Source organism: Vulpes vulpes, chromosome 10, assembly GCF_048418805.1.
Source record: "Vulpes vulpes isolate BD-2025 chromosome 10, VulVul3, whole genome shotgun sequence".
Taxonomy (NCBI): Eukaryota; Metazoa; Chordata; class Mammalia; order Carnivora; family Canidae; genus Vulpes; species Vulpes vulpes.
Window position 1 is genome coordinate 54,785,719 of NC_132789.1, and position 13,072 is coordinate 54,798,790.

Consider the following 13,072-nt stretch of genomic DNA (forward strand, 5'->3'; position numbering starts at 1 on the left):
CCCACAAGTTAATTGCAACTTGCCCGCTTCACTCAGCAACCGCACCACAATCTCACCCCAAAGTACCGATCGTTGGTCTTGGTAGCTGGACTTGCTCCCAGCCTTCCCCGGGCTGGCACTCCCCTCCCCCGAGGGAGCGGGAGCTGAGACGTTTCAGGGTGCAAGCTGCAGGTTTGGGAGGGCGGGCTGTGAGGGTACAAGTGGCATGCCCCAATCAAGTCCCGGGGGCTGACTTCCACAGCTACGTGCAGGTCCTGGGGAACACTCCAGAAGGCAGCCCCCCGTCCGCGTGCAGAAAGCTGAGTGCCAGGGAGCATGTATTACACCCGAGAAAGCCCCTCTAGAAACCTGAGTGTCCCTAGAAGGGGTGACGTCTCATGTGGGATGTAACTAGATGTGATGTAAGAACCATCCAGAAGTTGCTGGAACATGTTCTTCCAGTATCTGAGGATCCAGGTGACATGGCCAAGGACCTGAAATGTGACTATGGAGCACTGGGGGCACATATGGCAAGTGCCTCTCTCTACCTCCCCTGCTGCCCACGGGGACCTCTGTCTAGGCCCAGACCACCCCACTGTCTCTCCCTCAGCCCCTTCTTTGCTTTGTACCCAACACCGCTTTGCATTTTGGGGTCAGTTGTTGGTCAGGGCCTCCCTCAATTCCTGCTCCAACTTACCCGTGTCCACATTCTTGCTTCTCCCCTGTCCACGTGGCATCATAAACCCTGGCCCCTGTCGCGTGCCCTGGGGCCACCCTCCCTGCCTGTCCACTCAGGGCCTTTAAGAACAGCCTCTTCTCTGCCTCCCGTCTTAAGCCTCTCGTTCCCTCAACATTCTCTCAACCCATCACACTTCTCTCATCTTAAAGAGCTCCTTGGTCACAAGGACATGTTGATCGCACCCTCTGAATGTCCATCAGATCTGTCGTGTTTTACTCTGTCCCAACGGCCACCTCTTGGGGGCCACCATTGATTGCCTCGAGCCGGAGATGGCATTCATCAGCCGGCACCTTCCCCCGTCCCTAGTTTTGCCCCTTCTAATTAATTCTCTACGCTGCAGGCAGAATGACCGTCCTAAAGCACAATTCTGACCAGGCCATTCCTCTGCTTAAAACCCTCCACCAGCTTCCTCTTCACCTTAAGAAACGGGACCACCTGCTCTGAAGCCTCTGAGCCCAGGACTGGCCCAGGGCTCCTCCCTGGCTGCCCCCTTGCCTCTTGCCAGTGAATGTTCCAGTTCTGGCCACACGAACCCACTGTGTTTCCTTGAAGGAGCCAAGTTCTCTCATCTCTGGACCCTCCCTTCTTTCTGGGATACTCCTTCTTCTCCACCTCCCTAGCTTGGCCGCTGCTTCTCATCCCCCAGGGGCCTGCGGAAATGGCACCTCTGGGACTGACTGGACATTTCTTCTGATTCTTTTCTCTGATGACCAATTCCTGGCTCTGCACTGTGGCCAGCCTCGGTCTCCAATCCTATTCTGGCCAGAGTACTCCCCTAATTAAAAGCTTTCCATGTTTCTCATTGTCCTGAGGACAAAGTCCAAATTCCTTGGCTGGGCTGACAGGGCCATTCCACAAAGGGGAGGGAAGGGAGAGCTATTTGGCAGGAGCAAGGGGAAGGCTTCCCACCATGGGGCTGTCACTTTCTCGTGGTAGGGAGGCCAAGCCCCCTGCAGAGGGTGGTGTTCTGGGGGTGACGCTGGGGTGTGAAAGGTCGTGGAGAGAACTTGGGAGCAGGAGCCCACCGGGGAGGAACAGTGTAAGCAATGAGTAGCATTGCAGACCAGTCGAGGTGGGTGATGAGGGACCCATGGTGACCCCAGGCTGCCTGGCTGTGCAGCAGGTGCAGTGAAGGCAGGTCTCTCCAATAACCAGTCACTGTGAGGCAGCAGGTGCAGTGAAGGCAGACGGGAAGGGATTGGTTGGGACCAAAGGACAGGGAGGGGGCGGGGGGCTAAGGAGCTGAGGACTGTCAAGGAGCAGGTGAAATGATGGGTCATGGAAACTTAACCAGAAGGGAGATGAAGACAGGAGGGGCCAGGGGATGGCTGGTTGCAGTGTGGCCCGAGATGGGATTTAGGGAGATACTCTGAGCCAACAAGCTAGGGGTACCAGGTCCTGGGAAGTCAGCTGTAGTGACTGCAGAAGTAGCGGCATTTCCGCCCTGCCCGTGCGTCCACCCAGCTCCTACCCAGACCCACGTCCTACTGGGTGTGTAGGTACTACTCCACTGCCCTTTGGAATGGCCCTCTGGGGGCAGGGCCATGGTCTTCACCTGGCGTCCTTCCCAGGGGAGCTCAAGGAAGGCCTTGCCTGTGGTGGCTGCTTATTGGGACATTGGTGCGATGTAACCTGGCCCTCCACCCTTTCTTTAGGCCTGTGCTTCTGTTTTCCTTTAGTTTTTTTTTTTTTTTTTTTTTGTAGCATTTTATTTGTTTTCCTCAAATAAACCTTCTGCTTCTTATTTGGGTTTTTAAAAGTCATCACTAGGCCCAACATGGGACTCAACCTCATGACCCCAAGATCAAGAGTGGCATGCTCCTCCAACTGAGCCAGCCAGGTGCCCTTCCTTTAGTTTTTTTTTTTTTTTTTTAAGATTTTATTTATTCATTCACGAGAGACACACAGAGAGAGGCAGAGACACAGGCAGAGGGAGAAGCAGGCTTCCTGCGTGGAGCCCAATGTGGGACTCGATCCCAGGATCCCGGGATCACAACCTGAGCCAAAGGCAGATGCTCAACCACTGAGCCACCCAGGCGTCTCCCTTCTTTTAGTTTTTTTATTTTTATTTTTTTCCTTTAGTTTTTTTAAAGGAAATCTCATGAAAGAGTCTAACCCTGTTTCAGCTGAAAAGAAACAGGAATTCTCCCCACATGAACGGATGGAGAGGCGGTCTGTGGTCCTCTGATGAGAATGGCGGCTCCCTCTTGGGAGCCCTGGAAGAGTGAGGATTCAGGGACAGAAAGATTCAGGGCCAGGAGTGGACAGTGGCCTAGGTTCCTGACCTGTTTGTTCTGGGTAGGGCATACACACTGCCATCCAACCAAGCTGAGCCCTTCACCCACTCAGTAAAGCACCCACTATGCGTCAGGCCCACCTTGGGAATAAGGGATGTGCAGAGAAGCGACACCCATGTCCTGCCAGCAGGACCACCTGACTAAGGAGACAGGCGCGCAGGGAAGGAAGTGAGACTGGCGTCTACAGTTGGGGGTATGGACGTAGGAAATGGGCACCTTGTTAGTCTAGGGGGACAGGTGTGTCGTGGGGGGATACTGTAAGTTTCCCTGTAAGGACAGCACTGGGTTGCAACCTGGAGCTTCCCGGGTGTAACCTGAAATTGGTCCTGGCCGTTGGGGGGCAGGAAGAGACCCAAGACAAAGACGGGGACAGGTTGGGGGATGGCAGGTGTAAGGGGCACAGGAACTTACTTATGAGGCTTTTCTTGGGTGACTCTCAGGGAGGTGGGGGTGAGTAGATCTCAGCACCTGCCTGTCAGATCTTACACCGAGGCCTTAACTGGGTTCAGTGTCCTGTGCCACCCAGATAGTCTCCTCGCAACATCACTGTCTTGAGGCTGTATCCTTGGGGCAGCTTCTAGGAGTGGGCTGGCAAGTGGGACACACATTTCAAGGACAAGAGAAGGGGTGAAGAGCCTCCCGGTGCCTGGGTCTGGAGCCTGGGTCAAGGAGGGGCATCCCCCTGCATCCCCTTCCCCCCCACCTCCCCTAACACTGCGGCTCAAGTATATGTATGTGGTGGGGTTGGGGGGGAGGTGAACTGAGGAAGAAAAGAGTAGAAGTAGGAAGCCCCCCCCCAGGGGAGGCTGCACAAATCACGCATAGCCGGGGAGGGCGCTGGGAGTGGGCGGTGGAGTCCAAAGGTGGTGATGTGTTCCCAGGGCATGAGGTGGGGAGGGAGCGAGGTGCTGGGCGAAGGCCATACCCCCCAGGTGAGATGAGGAGCTGGGTGGGGATGAGGACTAGGGGATCCCAGGTTGAATATGCAGGGTCTGAGATGCCACAGTTCCCGGGGGAGGCTCTGCTGTCCTTGGTGCCCCCGGACACATGGCCTCTTGTTTCCACTCACCCTGCTGGCAACACCCTTCCCCCATCCATCAGCTCCCAGGTTTCTCCAGGAGGAGCCCCCAGATCTTGGTCCCTGAAAGCAATTTCCTTCTGTCAGAGCACTTACAGGTGCTCTACTCTCAGTGCCCCTGGACACCTGCCTCTCTGGGGGCCCTGGCGGGGGAGGGGGGACACCCCACCTGAGCAGCAGGGAGTGATGAAACCTGGGGTCTCCTGGTGCTCTTCCTCCTGCAGGAGGTGATCATGATCACTGCCACCCAAGAAGTTCTGCGCTGGAGGTGGGCGATGCCTTCCAGGGCTGACCCCAAGCAGGAAGTGACTCTTCCTGCCCAGGGGGCTTTCGGACAACCCTCCCATGCCTGAGGGGGGTGGTGCAGGTGTGCAGAGGAGGGTCAGCCAGTGGAGCAACTGCACCGGCCAAGACGGTCTGATCCTAGAGGTGGGGTAGGGAGCTGCAGCCTCCAGAGAAACCGGCTGATAAACCCCCAATTCTTAAGGCTTATCTTGAATCAGCACAGGAGCAAACGTGAAGGATTCAGGGTACACGCCTCCACCCCCCAAATAGAAACCCTCCACTTTCCCGAAGCTGAGCGTCCCCTCACCCCCACTCCCCTCCACAGGACCTAGAGGAGAAGCCACAGGCCTGGCGGGGGGCCGGGCAGGGCACATCTGCCTGCTCGAGTTAGGCAGTGTTCCCAGTGGAAGGGATGGCTGGTGGGGGGGGCCCTGGGAGGGGAAGGAAGGTCTCTCGGTGAGATGGTGAGGGACAATCACAATGACGGTGACCCCGGCTTTTATTTCACACCTGCCAGGTGCCTGCCCCTCCTATACACGATGTCACGTGGTCCTCACCATTGGTCACCACAATCACGACTGTGACTCTCTAGAACCTGAGGCTCTGGGAGGTTAAGTCACTTGCCCAGGGCCCCCAGCTGGGGAGTCATGGACGGGGGATCCCAGTCCAGTCCTGTCACATTGCGGAGCCCGTGTTCTTTCCACCTGGTCACCAGTTAGGTGACCACTCTCGTGGTCCGTGAAGAGTCACCGGTGTGGTCTCTGGGGGCGGGAAACAGTCACTCCTGGGAAATCCCTCATCGGTGCTACAAGGCAGGGTTGGATTCGAGGGCTGTTGAGAGTGGGTGCCAAGGATCTTCAGGGACCCCGGTGACAGACAGGTAGACTCCGACCGCTCCATGGTCACAAACCCCGAGTTCCAAGGAGACCCAAGTACGCCTTCCTGCGGCACGGATACGTGGGGACACGTGGGCTCTTCGGCACAGGTCACGCAACCCCACAGGGGGTGGGCAGTCCTGGGGACACGTGCATGCCGACGCGCACTCCCTGCACGCGTCCCTGCAAGCGCGCCCCCACTCCCACCCACCCTGTGGGTGCTGGGCAGCTCGTGAAAAGGGGGAGCTCTCTGGCGCCTGGTCAGATGAGGCTGGCGATGCTGGACGTGGTCTCGTGCCGCTGGCCAGCAGACAGCTGTCCCGAGATGCTGAGGACGCTGCCGTTGCTGAGGGCGGAGGGGGCCTCGGCGGCGGGGAGTGGGGGGCAGTGGCCGCTCACGCCCACCTGGTACAGCAGCAGGCCCAGCAGCAAGAGCGAGCCCGAGGCCGCCAGGCCGATGCCCACGGAGAGCATGGCAGCCAGCGGCCGCGCAGGGGCAGGGGCGGCGGCCAGCCCGGCCAGGGTCAGGCCGGTGACCAGCACCACCAGGCCGCTGAGCAGCACCACCAGCGCGTCGGCACCCCCGCCGCTGCGCAGCAGGGCCACGTGCTGGGGCTGGCGGACGCAGTTCATGTCCTGCACGGCCGAGCTCATCAGCTGCTTGACCAGGACCAGCAGGGCCAGCAGGCAGAGCACCGTGCCTGCCGCCAGACGCCACTCACCCGAGCGGCTGCTGGTGGAGGACAGCAGGGCCACACCGCCCGCCCCGCATCCCGCCACCAGGAGCACGGCCACGGCGAAGCAGAGCGCCGAGCGGCGCGGCTGCTGGGACCACCAGAGCTCCACTTGCTCGGCCAGCATGTCGGGAGGCAGCCCCCGGCCTGGCGGGGCTGGAGCCTCCCCTTCAGACATGGCAGGGGGCTGGGTGCAGGGCGCAGGGCAGAGCCAGGGGGCCCGGGGTACGGGTCATGGCCTAGAGCCCTCACCAGCTGCTCGGCAGCCCGAGGCCCGAGGTCTGGGGTCCTGGTCCTCTCCCAGCCCAGGGCACGCTCTCCAGCACCTGCAGGGGGATCACGCTGTTACCTGCCCAGCCCACTCGCCCTGGAGAGCCTCCCTGGGAGCCTCGGGGATGATCCCTGGGAATCCGCCCCAGTGTCCCCCGCACTCCGTCCCTCCACGCGCCACACCCCCTCCCCAGCACTGCAACTTGGGAATGCCTCTCCAGTGACCCCAGGAGGGTTCCCCCACATGACATGTCCCCCACCCCACCAGGGGAGCCCCTGACCTCTCTGGCTCTCTCAGGTGCCTGTCCCATCCCGGCGGCCCGAAGGAGCTGGTGCCACAGTGGATGATGGGACCAAGAGCAGAGATAAAGCCTCATTCAGGATCGGACTCACATGGCCTCAGCTGTCACCGCTGGCTCCTGGGGGAGGGCTGTGGGGAGGGGGGGGACTTACGGCTTAACCCTTCTGGAACCAGCAGCCTGACCCTGAGCCTTCTCTCTGGGGGCTGCGGCTACTTTTCTGGGGGTCGGGATCTAATCCCTACCTCTCTCCTTCCCCAGCATCTCATAGGATTTCCCACCTGTGGCTGTCGGTGCCCCAATCCCTCTCTCCCTCACACCCAGATCTCCCTCCTAAGCTCCAGACCCATAAGCCAATTGTTCCCAAGTCATCTCTGACGCAACAGGTCCCAACCAAAGCTTGTCACCTTAGCCTGGACCTCCTCCTCCTCCTCTCATGTTTCTTACTTCCTCGTGGAATGCCCGTCCCAGGGAGGCCAGCTGTAAACAGTCCCTGCTTCCGTCCCCACGGCTCCTGCCTCATCACCCCCACCCACGTCCGTCTTCCTGCCTCCCGTCTTTCTCCACTCTCCCTCTCACCAACGCCCCCATGCCACCCTCCTCCATGATTTCTCTAAAGTGGGGCGAAGGGAGGAGGGCTCTGTAAGGGAACCCCAGCTGCTGTCCTTACCACCCATGGGACTGGGGCAAAGGACCTGACGGTGGTTACTCGTTTCACATTTAACCTTCCTCTACAGGCCAATCAGCGTGACTCAACTGGGCAAAAGAAAGCAGCCGTGGTCCCTGCCCTCAAGGAGCTCTGGCTTGCAGCAGGTGCATATATGTGATAAATGCCGGGTGTGGGTTAGCTGGAAGAGGGGCCTAGGGGAGGGTCAGAGAATCCCCAGATGAGTTCACCTCTTAGAACCTCAGTCTCCTTATTGGAAAAATGAGGACAATAACATTTATCTTGAAGGATGGGAGCGAGTCATCTGACATCTCCGCTTCAAAATTCCAATGGGAATTCTAGGACCTGCATAGATGCCCAAAGAATGCCTCCTTGAATAAAAGAACACAATGTTCTCCTAATTCAGGATAGGACTCCTGCTGTATACGTAGGTCCAGGAATGTGATGAACGTGGCCGTGCTGTACAAGGGTTTACCACCCCCACCCCGCCCCAGGAGGAGTCTGTTCTTCACACACACACCCCCCTCTGCAGGGGCAGCCTAGCACACAGGCTGGGAGGAGCAGGTGCAGATGCCCCTAAGGGAGGTGGGGGCGGGGTCTTGGGAGGGGACCTGGGGTCAGTCCCAGTGTTCCCCAGGTCTGTGACTTCACTGGTCTGAAAGTGCTTGCACAGGTGTGCTGGGGCAGTGGGGACAGGCTGCGGGTGGGGCGGAGGTTCTTGGGCAGAGCCAGCGGGAGAGAGTGGGGGCGGTGGGGGTCAGGGGACCATGGGGCACTCACAAGAAGCCTGGAAGCGCTGGATCCGATCAGAGCAGACAGGGCCAGGCAGGTGGGGCGCTCCAGCTCCGTTTCCGGGGAGGTGCTTCACCTGCCTAACCTGGTCCAGGTAAGCCCTGGGGGTGTGCGTGGGGGGAGGGGGATCAACAGGTGTTTCCAAGGCAGAGCTTTGAGCCGATTGGCTGACGTGGCACAGCTCCATCTGCTGGGCTGGAGGCATTCCTGGGAAGGGAGGGGCTTCTGTCCGCCGCTGTTAGGGCTCGAACACAATTCCCAGATCCGGGCAGCAGGAGGAATGTTCTCTATCTGCTCCAGAGCCTGGACCCTAACTCATCCCTGACTCCAAGCCCAGCTTAGCTTTAGCTCCAGCCTAAACCTAACCCCGACCCCAGCTGCACTTTCAAACTCTAACTAGATTTCCCAGCTCCGACTGCAACCCCTACCCCATATCTCAGCCCCAACCCTCCAGCCCCATTTCCAAATCCAATTCCTGCCCCGGCTTCAAATCCCAACAGCAAATCTGGCTTGAAACCTCAGCTCCAGATTCTGGAATTAGACCCTAGACCACGACCTTGATCCTTGTTCCTGAACTCAGCCCCCAAATCCCAGTCCCAAATCCCAACACCAGCTGACCCCCCAACCCTGGCCCAGTACCCTCATCCTTGGACTGGAGCTCCCACAGGCCCCTTGCTGGGTCTCCTTTAAAGCCCTGACACCAAGGGCTGGCCTCCTGGATGCGGCACCTGCTGGGAGAGGTGGGGCTTCAGCTCCCCCCAGAAGAGGGCAAAGGCTTTTCAGGTGTGAAACAGGAGCTTCCTGGCTTAAAACTCTTGCAGAATAAACACTTCAGGATACAAGCCACACTCCTTTGCAGGCTCACATAGCCCCTGCCTTCTGCACCACGTGCCAGTCACTTGCCACTGGCCCCTGCCCTCCAGCTGGGTGGCATGTCATTCAGTTCTCCATGCTCTGTCCACTCCATGCTTTGTCCTTCCGGCTGGTTTTTGAACTCTGATTTCCCATGCACGGTGGTATTTACCACCATCCTGCCTCAGCCTGGCCAACTGAGATTCTTCAACTGTAAGATCATCTTCTCCAGGAAGCCCTCTCGGACTTCCAGGCTGGTCCAGGGGAACAGAATTCAAAAGTGGCCCCATGCCTCCCCCACAGCTGCTCTTAAGCGTGCGCCGTAATTGCCACTATTTACTCACTCGTCATCCCCCACTACACGGTGGTCTCAGTGTCCCGTTTGCTGACCGGACACTTTCGTAGCTTGCACTTTGCCTAGCATGGGGGAAGTAATGATAAATATTTGTTGAATGAATGAATATGTGAAGTGATAGGGGCAGGCAGCCCGTGAGATAAGGCTGGAAGGACAAGTTTGGCAGGTTGCACAGGGACGTGCATGCCGTGGCAAGGCCTCTGGGCTCCTCTGAGGTGCCCCTGGAAGATTCTGAAGCCTAACAGGGACGTGGCCAGGGCTCTGCTTCTGACAGCTGAACCTGGCAGCGCCTACCGCACATACTTTGGATGGGTGCACGGGGGCCCCCACTTGGAGGTGGTTGCAGGCTGTCACCCATTTCCTGGATTGGGTCCCTTGTAATGCCCCCTGCCCTCTCTCCTTCTGATGTGTATCAAATAGACAAGAAAGACAAAGTTTTCTTCCCAGTACCAGCTCATGAAATACTCATGCTTGACCCTTCTGTGCCTCTCTTCGCTTTGCTCTGTGGAGATGATGTGGGAGCCAGCCACAGCCTTGGGGCCGTGCTGTCAGATAAGTATAATGTGAGCCACAGATGTGATTTATAAATCTAGTAGGGACGCCTGGGGCGCCAGCGGTTGAGCATCTGCCTTGGGCCCAGGGTGTGATCCTGGGGTCCCGGGATCGAGTCCCACATCGGGCTCCCTGCACGGAGCCTGCTTCTCCCTCTGCCGGTGTCTCTGCCTCTCTCCTGTGTCTCATGAATAAATAAATAAAATCTTAAAAAAGAAAGTCAGACCTTATTCTTATAAAAAAAATAAAACAAAAAATAAAAATCTTCTAGTAGCCCTGTTACAAAGGTTAAAAAAAGAAAAAAAAAGGTGAAAATACTCTATGAAAATTTTTATTTAACCCCCTAATATTTTTCATTTTAGGGAATGATTATGATTTATGATTATGATTTTCATTTAGTGAAGGATGACACACGATTACTAAGCTACATCACTCTTATTTTGTGCTTCTCAGTTCAGACTAGCTATGTGGCAAACGTGCAATTGCCACATGTGGCTCACGGCTCCCTGACGGGGATAGTGCAGATCCAGATGGCTCTTCCCCTCAAGGAAAAGTCAGGGCAAGCTGCCTGCTGTGAGGCCAGCTGGCTCTCAGGGAGGACCATGTGGGTATGCCACTTGGGCAAAACTTTATAAAGGCATCCCCTGCCCTGGGGCACAGGGCGAGGAGGGTCAGGGCTCCAGGTTGTGAACTCCTCCTGCTGACTTGCTGATTTCTAGCAATTATTTACCCTCCTGGTCCCATGGAGGGGTCAGCCCTGCCAGACCTGTGGTCCAGATGTCCTGGATGGAGCTAGGGCAGGGGAACTCATGAAATTTTCCCTCCCTTTCCCCTGAGGGGTTTAAACAGAACTTTTTGGATGGTGGTAACCAAGCCTAAAAGATTCCTCAGCTTAAACATTGATGGAGTGAGTCTTTGTTCTCGGTCTGGGTCTTGTCAAGTAAGGCTACAGTCCAAGTGGATAGGCAGGCTCCTTGCAGGGCTTTTGAACTCTGTCCCCCAAACTGGGGGCAGCTCAGATGGGCAGTAGTGAGAGCCGGGAGTAGGAGGTGGCAGTGGGCACAGAGTGCAGGATGTGGATCAGATGGCCGTTGGACGGTGGGAGTTCTGAGAGGCCCACTCTCCAAAGAGAGGCCCTGTAGCCCCATCTCCCTGCTGCCACAATCCCACCACAGGCTACTATCGCCCTGGTCACTGGGCTGACCCCCTTCTAATGCAGAGCACGTGATGTCACTCCAGCTGCCTCCAGTGTCCCATCTTCCGCAGAGAAACAGCCAAAGTCCTCCTGGATGGCTAGGGCCCTCTCTGATTTCATCCAGTTGTCCCTCCCGGACTTGCTCTTGCTGTGACACAGCCTTTGCATAGGCTGTTCCCTCTGCCTGGCATGCTTTTCTTTCCATGTGACTCCCTCCCGCACCTTAGGTCAGGGATGTATGTGCTCGAACACCACCTCAGCGAGAAGCCTTCCCAGCCACCCTGTCTACAATCACAACCTTCTCCTACCTCCTAGCCCCTGGCCCTATTTTATTTCCTTTATTCTCTTAAGTTTCTTGGTAGTAATTACCACCTCACAGCATGCTATGTATTTCTCTTACCTGTCTGGAATATTGTCTTTCTACTCCCCTAAAATGTAAGCTTCATGACCGAAGAGATGTGAGTCTGATCCGTGTCCCCCTCCAGCTCCTAAAATAGGCTTGGCATATAAGAGGTGCTTGGTGACTGCTTGTGGAGTAAATGGTGGAAAGCCCACTGGTTTTGGAGCTAGACTGACCTTGAAGTGTCCAGCCCCTGCTCCAGCTGTGCAACCTTAGAAAACCTGCTTAAACTCTGTGTTTCAGCCTCTCCATTTGTAAAATGGGGAATTAGTATTAATAGTTGTGTGTATGAGATTAAATAATATAATTATAATCTTGATTAACTCCAGCAAACAGTTACCATTTCCCTTCTTTGTCTTCCCACCAGGTGTGCTAGAGACATAGTGGTGAGGAAAAGAGGTGCTGTCTCCGCTATCCTGAAGGGCAGCCTGGAGCATAAGAGGCATAGACTACTGTCTGCAGCTCTAGCCAACACACCCCACCCCCTCCCCGACCTCCGTGCTCCTTGAGTGACAACTGCCTCAGAGGGACATGTTTTGGAGCGTCTGCCCTGCGCACAATGACCACCTTCACGGCAGGGATGAACCCCAGCAACCAGGATTACTTTTTGTGACCCATCCCCTGGGTGTGGATAGAGGAGAGCCCCAGACTCAAGCAAGGCCAAAAGTACTTCTCTTTTGTCATTTTAAAGTCGGACTAGAGATTCCATTTCAGCTTTGGGGTGTGTGCTAATAAGATGCTGAGGCATCTTCTGCTCCCCCAATTGGGAATGGAAACTGGTCTGCAGGGAGGGGCATGGATGAGAGAGAGCGGTGGCTCCAGCCAGGCCTTGGTTCAAGTTTCTCTTGAGGCCTGGTTGTATCTCTGTCCTGAGATTCCTGAGACACCCCTGCCAACACACACACACACACACACACACACACACTTGCCCGGCCCAGTGATAAACCTCCCCTTTGGGCTTAAACTGGCTGGAGTTGGGTTTCATTACTTGTAGCTAAAGAAAGGCATCCAGAGTTCTTCTGTTCAGAACTAGACTCTCGTAGTCCCAACTTCAATATATTTACTACATCAGTACACATAGGAAGTGCTAGGCGAGTCCTACAGCTGCCACTCCTGCCAAATCCCAGCATGTGACACACACAGGATGATCAATACACACCAATTCTTGTCTGTGATTGGCCAACGTAGTTGATCAGGGAAGGTTAGTTCTTCCGGCTGCCTGGTGCATGGAAATCTGCCCCCCAGCCCAGCCCAGCTCTGGGGAGTCCTCATCAGGTGTGCTCAGAGCATAAGCAGGCCTTGGACCTCCAATGGACTAGGGCAGCTGCCCCAAGAGAGCTCAGGAAGAATGAACCCACGCTCCTGGGCCTCACGTCCTTTTCTCTAAACTCTCACTACTCCAAATCCAGAGCAATGATTACAAGGGAGTCCTACCTGGAAGCACAGAGGTACCCAGGCCTCCCAGGGCGCCCAGGCACTTCCTGGAGCAGCTGTTTGGTCATGCTCTGTGTAAAAAGCAGTGGGGAAAGGTAGATGCTAATGCTAGAACTCCTGTGGGGCAGGGTCTTCAGTGCAGAACAGGCTGGCAGAGGAGGCTCAGCGGGGCAGCTCACGTTGCCTGGCCACAACGGATGCTGACTCCAGAGGAAGGGCAGGGGAGCCAATGGATGGCCGGGGGCCCAGAGAGAAAGCAATCCCCCAAA

At 56.6% G+C, this 13,072-nt stretch overlaps 1 protein-coding gene across 4 annotated transcripts; it reads right to left on the reverse strand.

The window, feature by feature from the left end:
- Positions 1-4,859: 4,859 nt before the first annotated feature.
- On the reverse strand, positions 4,860-8,246 carry TMEM125 (transmembrane protein 125). Of its 4 annotated transcripts, XM_072724274.1 has the most exons (4): positions 8,004-8,040; positions 7,454-7,568; positions 6,539-6,687; positions 4,860-6,313 (listed from the first exon to the last, which is right to left on the reverse strand). In XM_072724274.1, exon 4 carries the CDS (start codon positions 6,163-6,165, stop codon positions 5,515-5,517), a length of 651 nt encoding a protein of 216 aa, XP_072580375.1. In that variant the 5' UTR covers positions 6,166-6,313; positions 6,539-6,687; positions 7,454-7,568; positions 8,004-8,040; the 3' UTR covers positions 4,860-5,514. The 4 variants fall into 4 exon arrangements, with proteins under 4 accessions (XP_072580375.1, XP_072580374.1, XP_072580377.1 ...); XM_072724273.1 differs by lacking the exon at positions 7,454-7,568 and having other exon boundaries at positions 8,004-8,246; XM_072724276.1 differs by lacking the exons at positions 7,454-7,568; positions 8,004-8,040 and adding an exon at positions 6,964-7,171.
- Between the last annotated feature and the right edge of the window lie 4,826 nt (positions 8,247-13,072).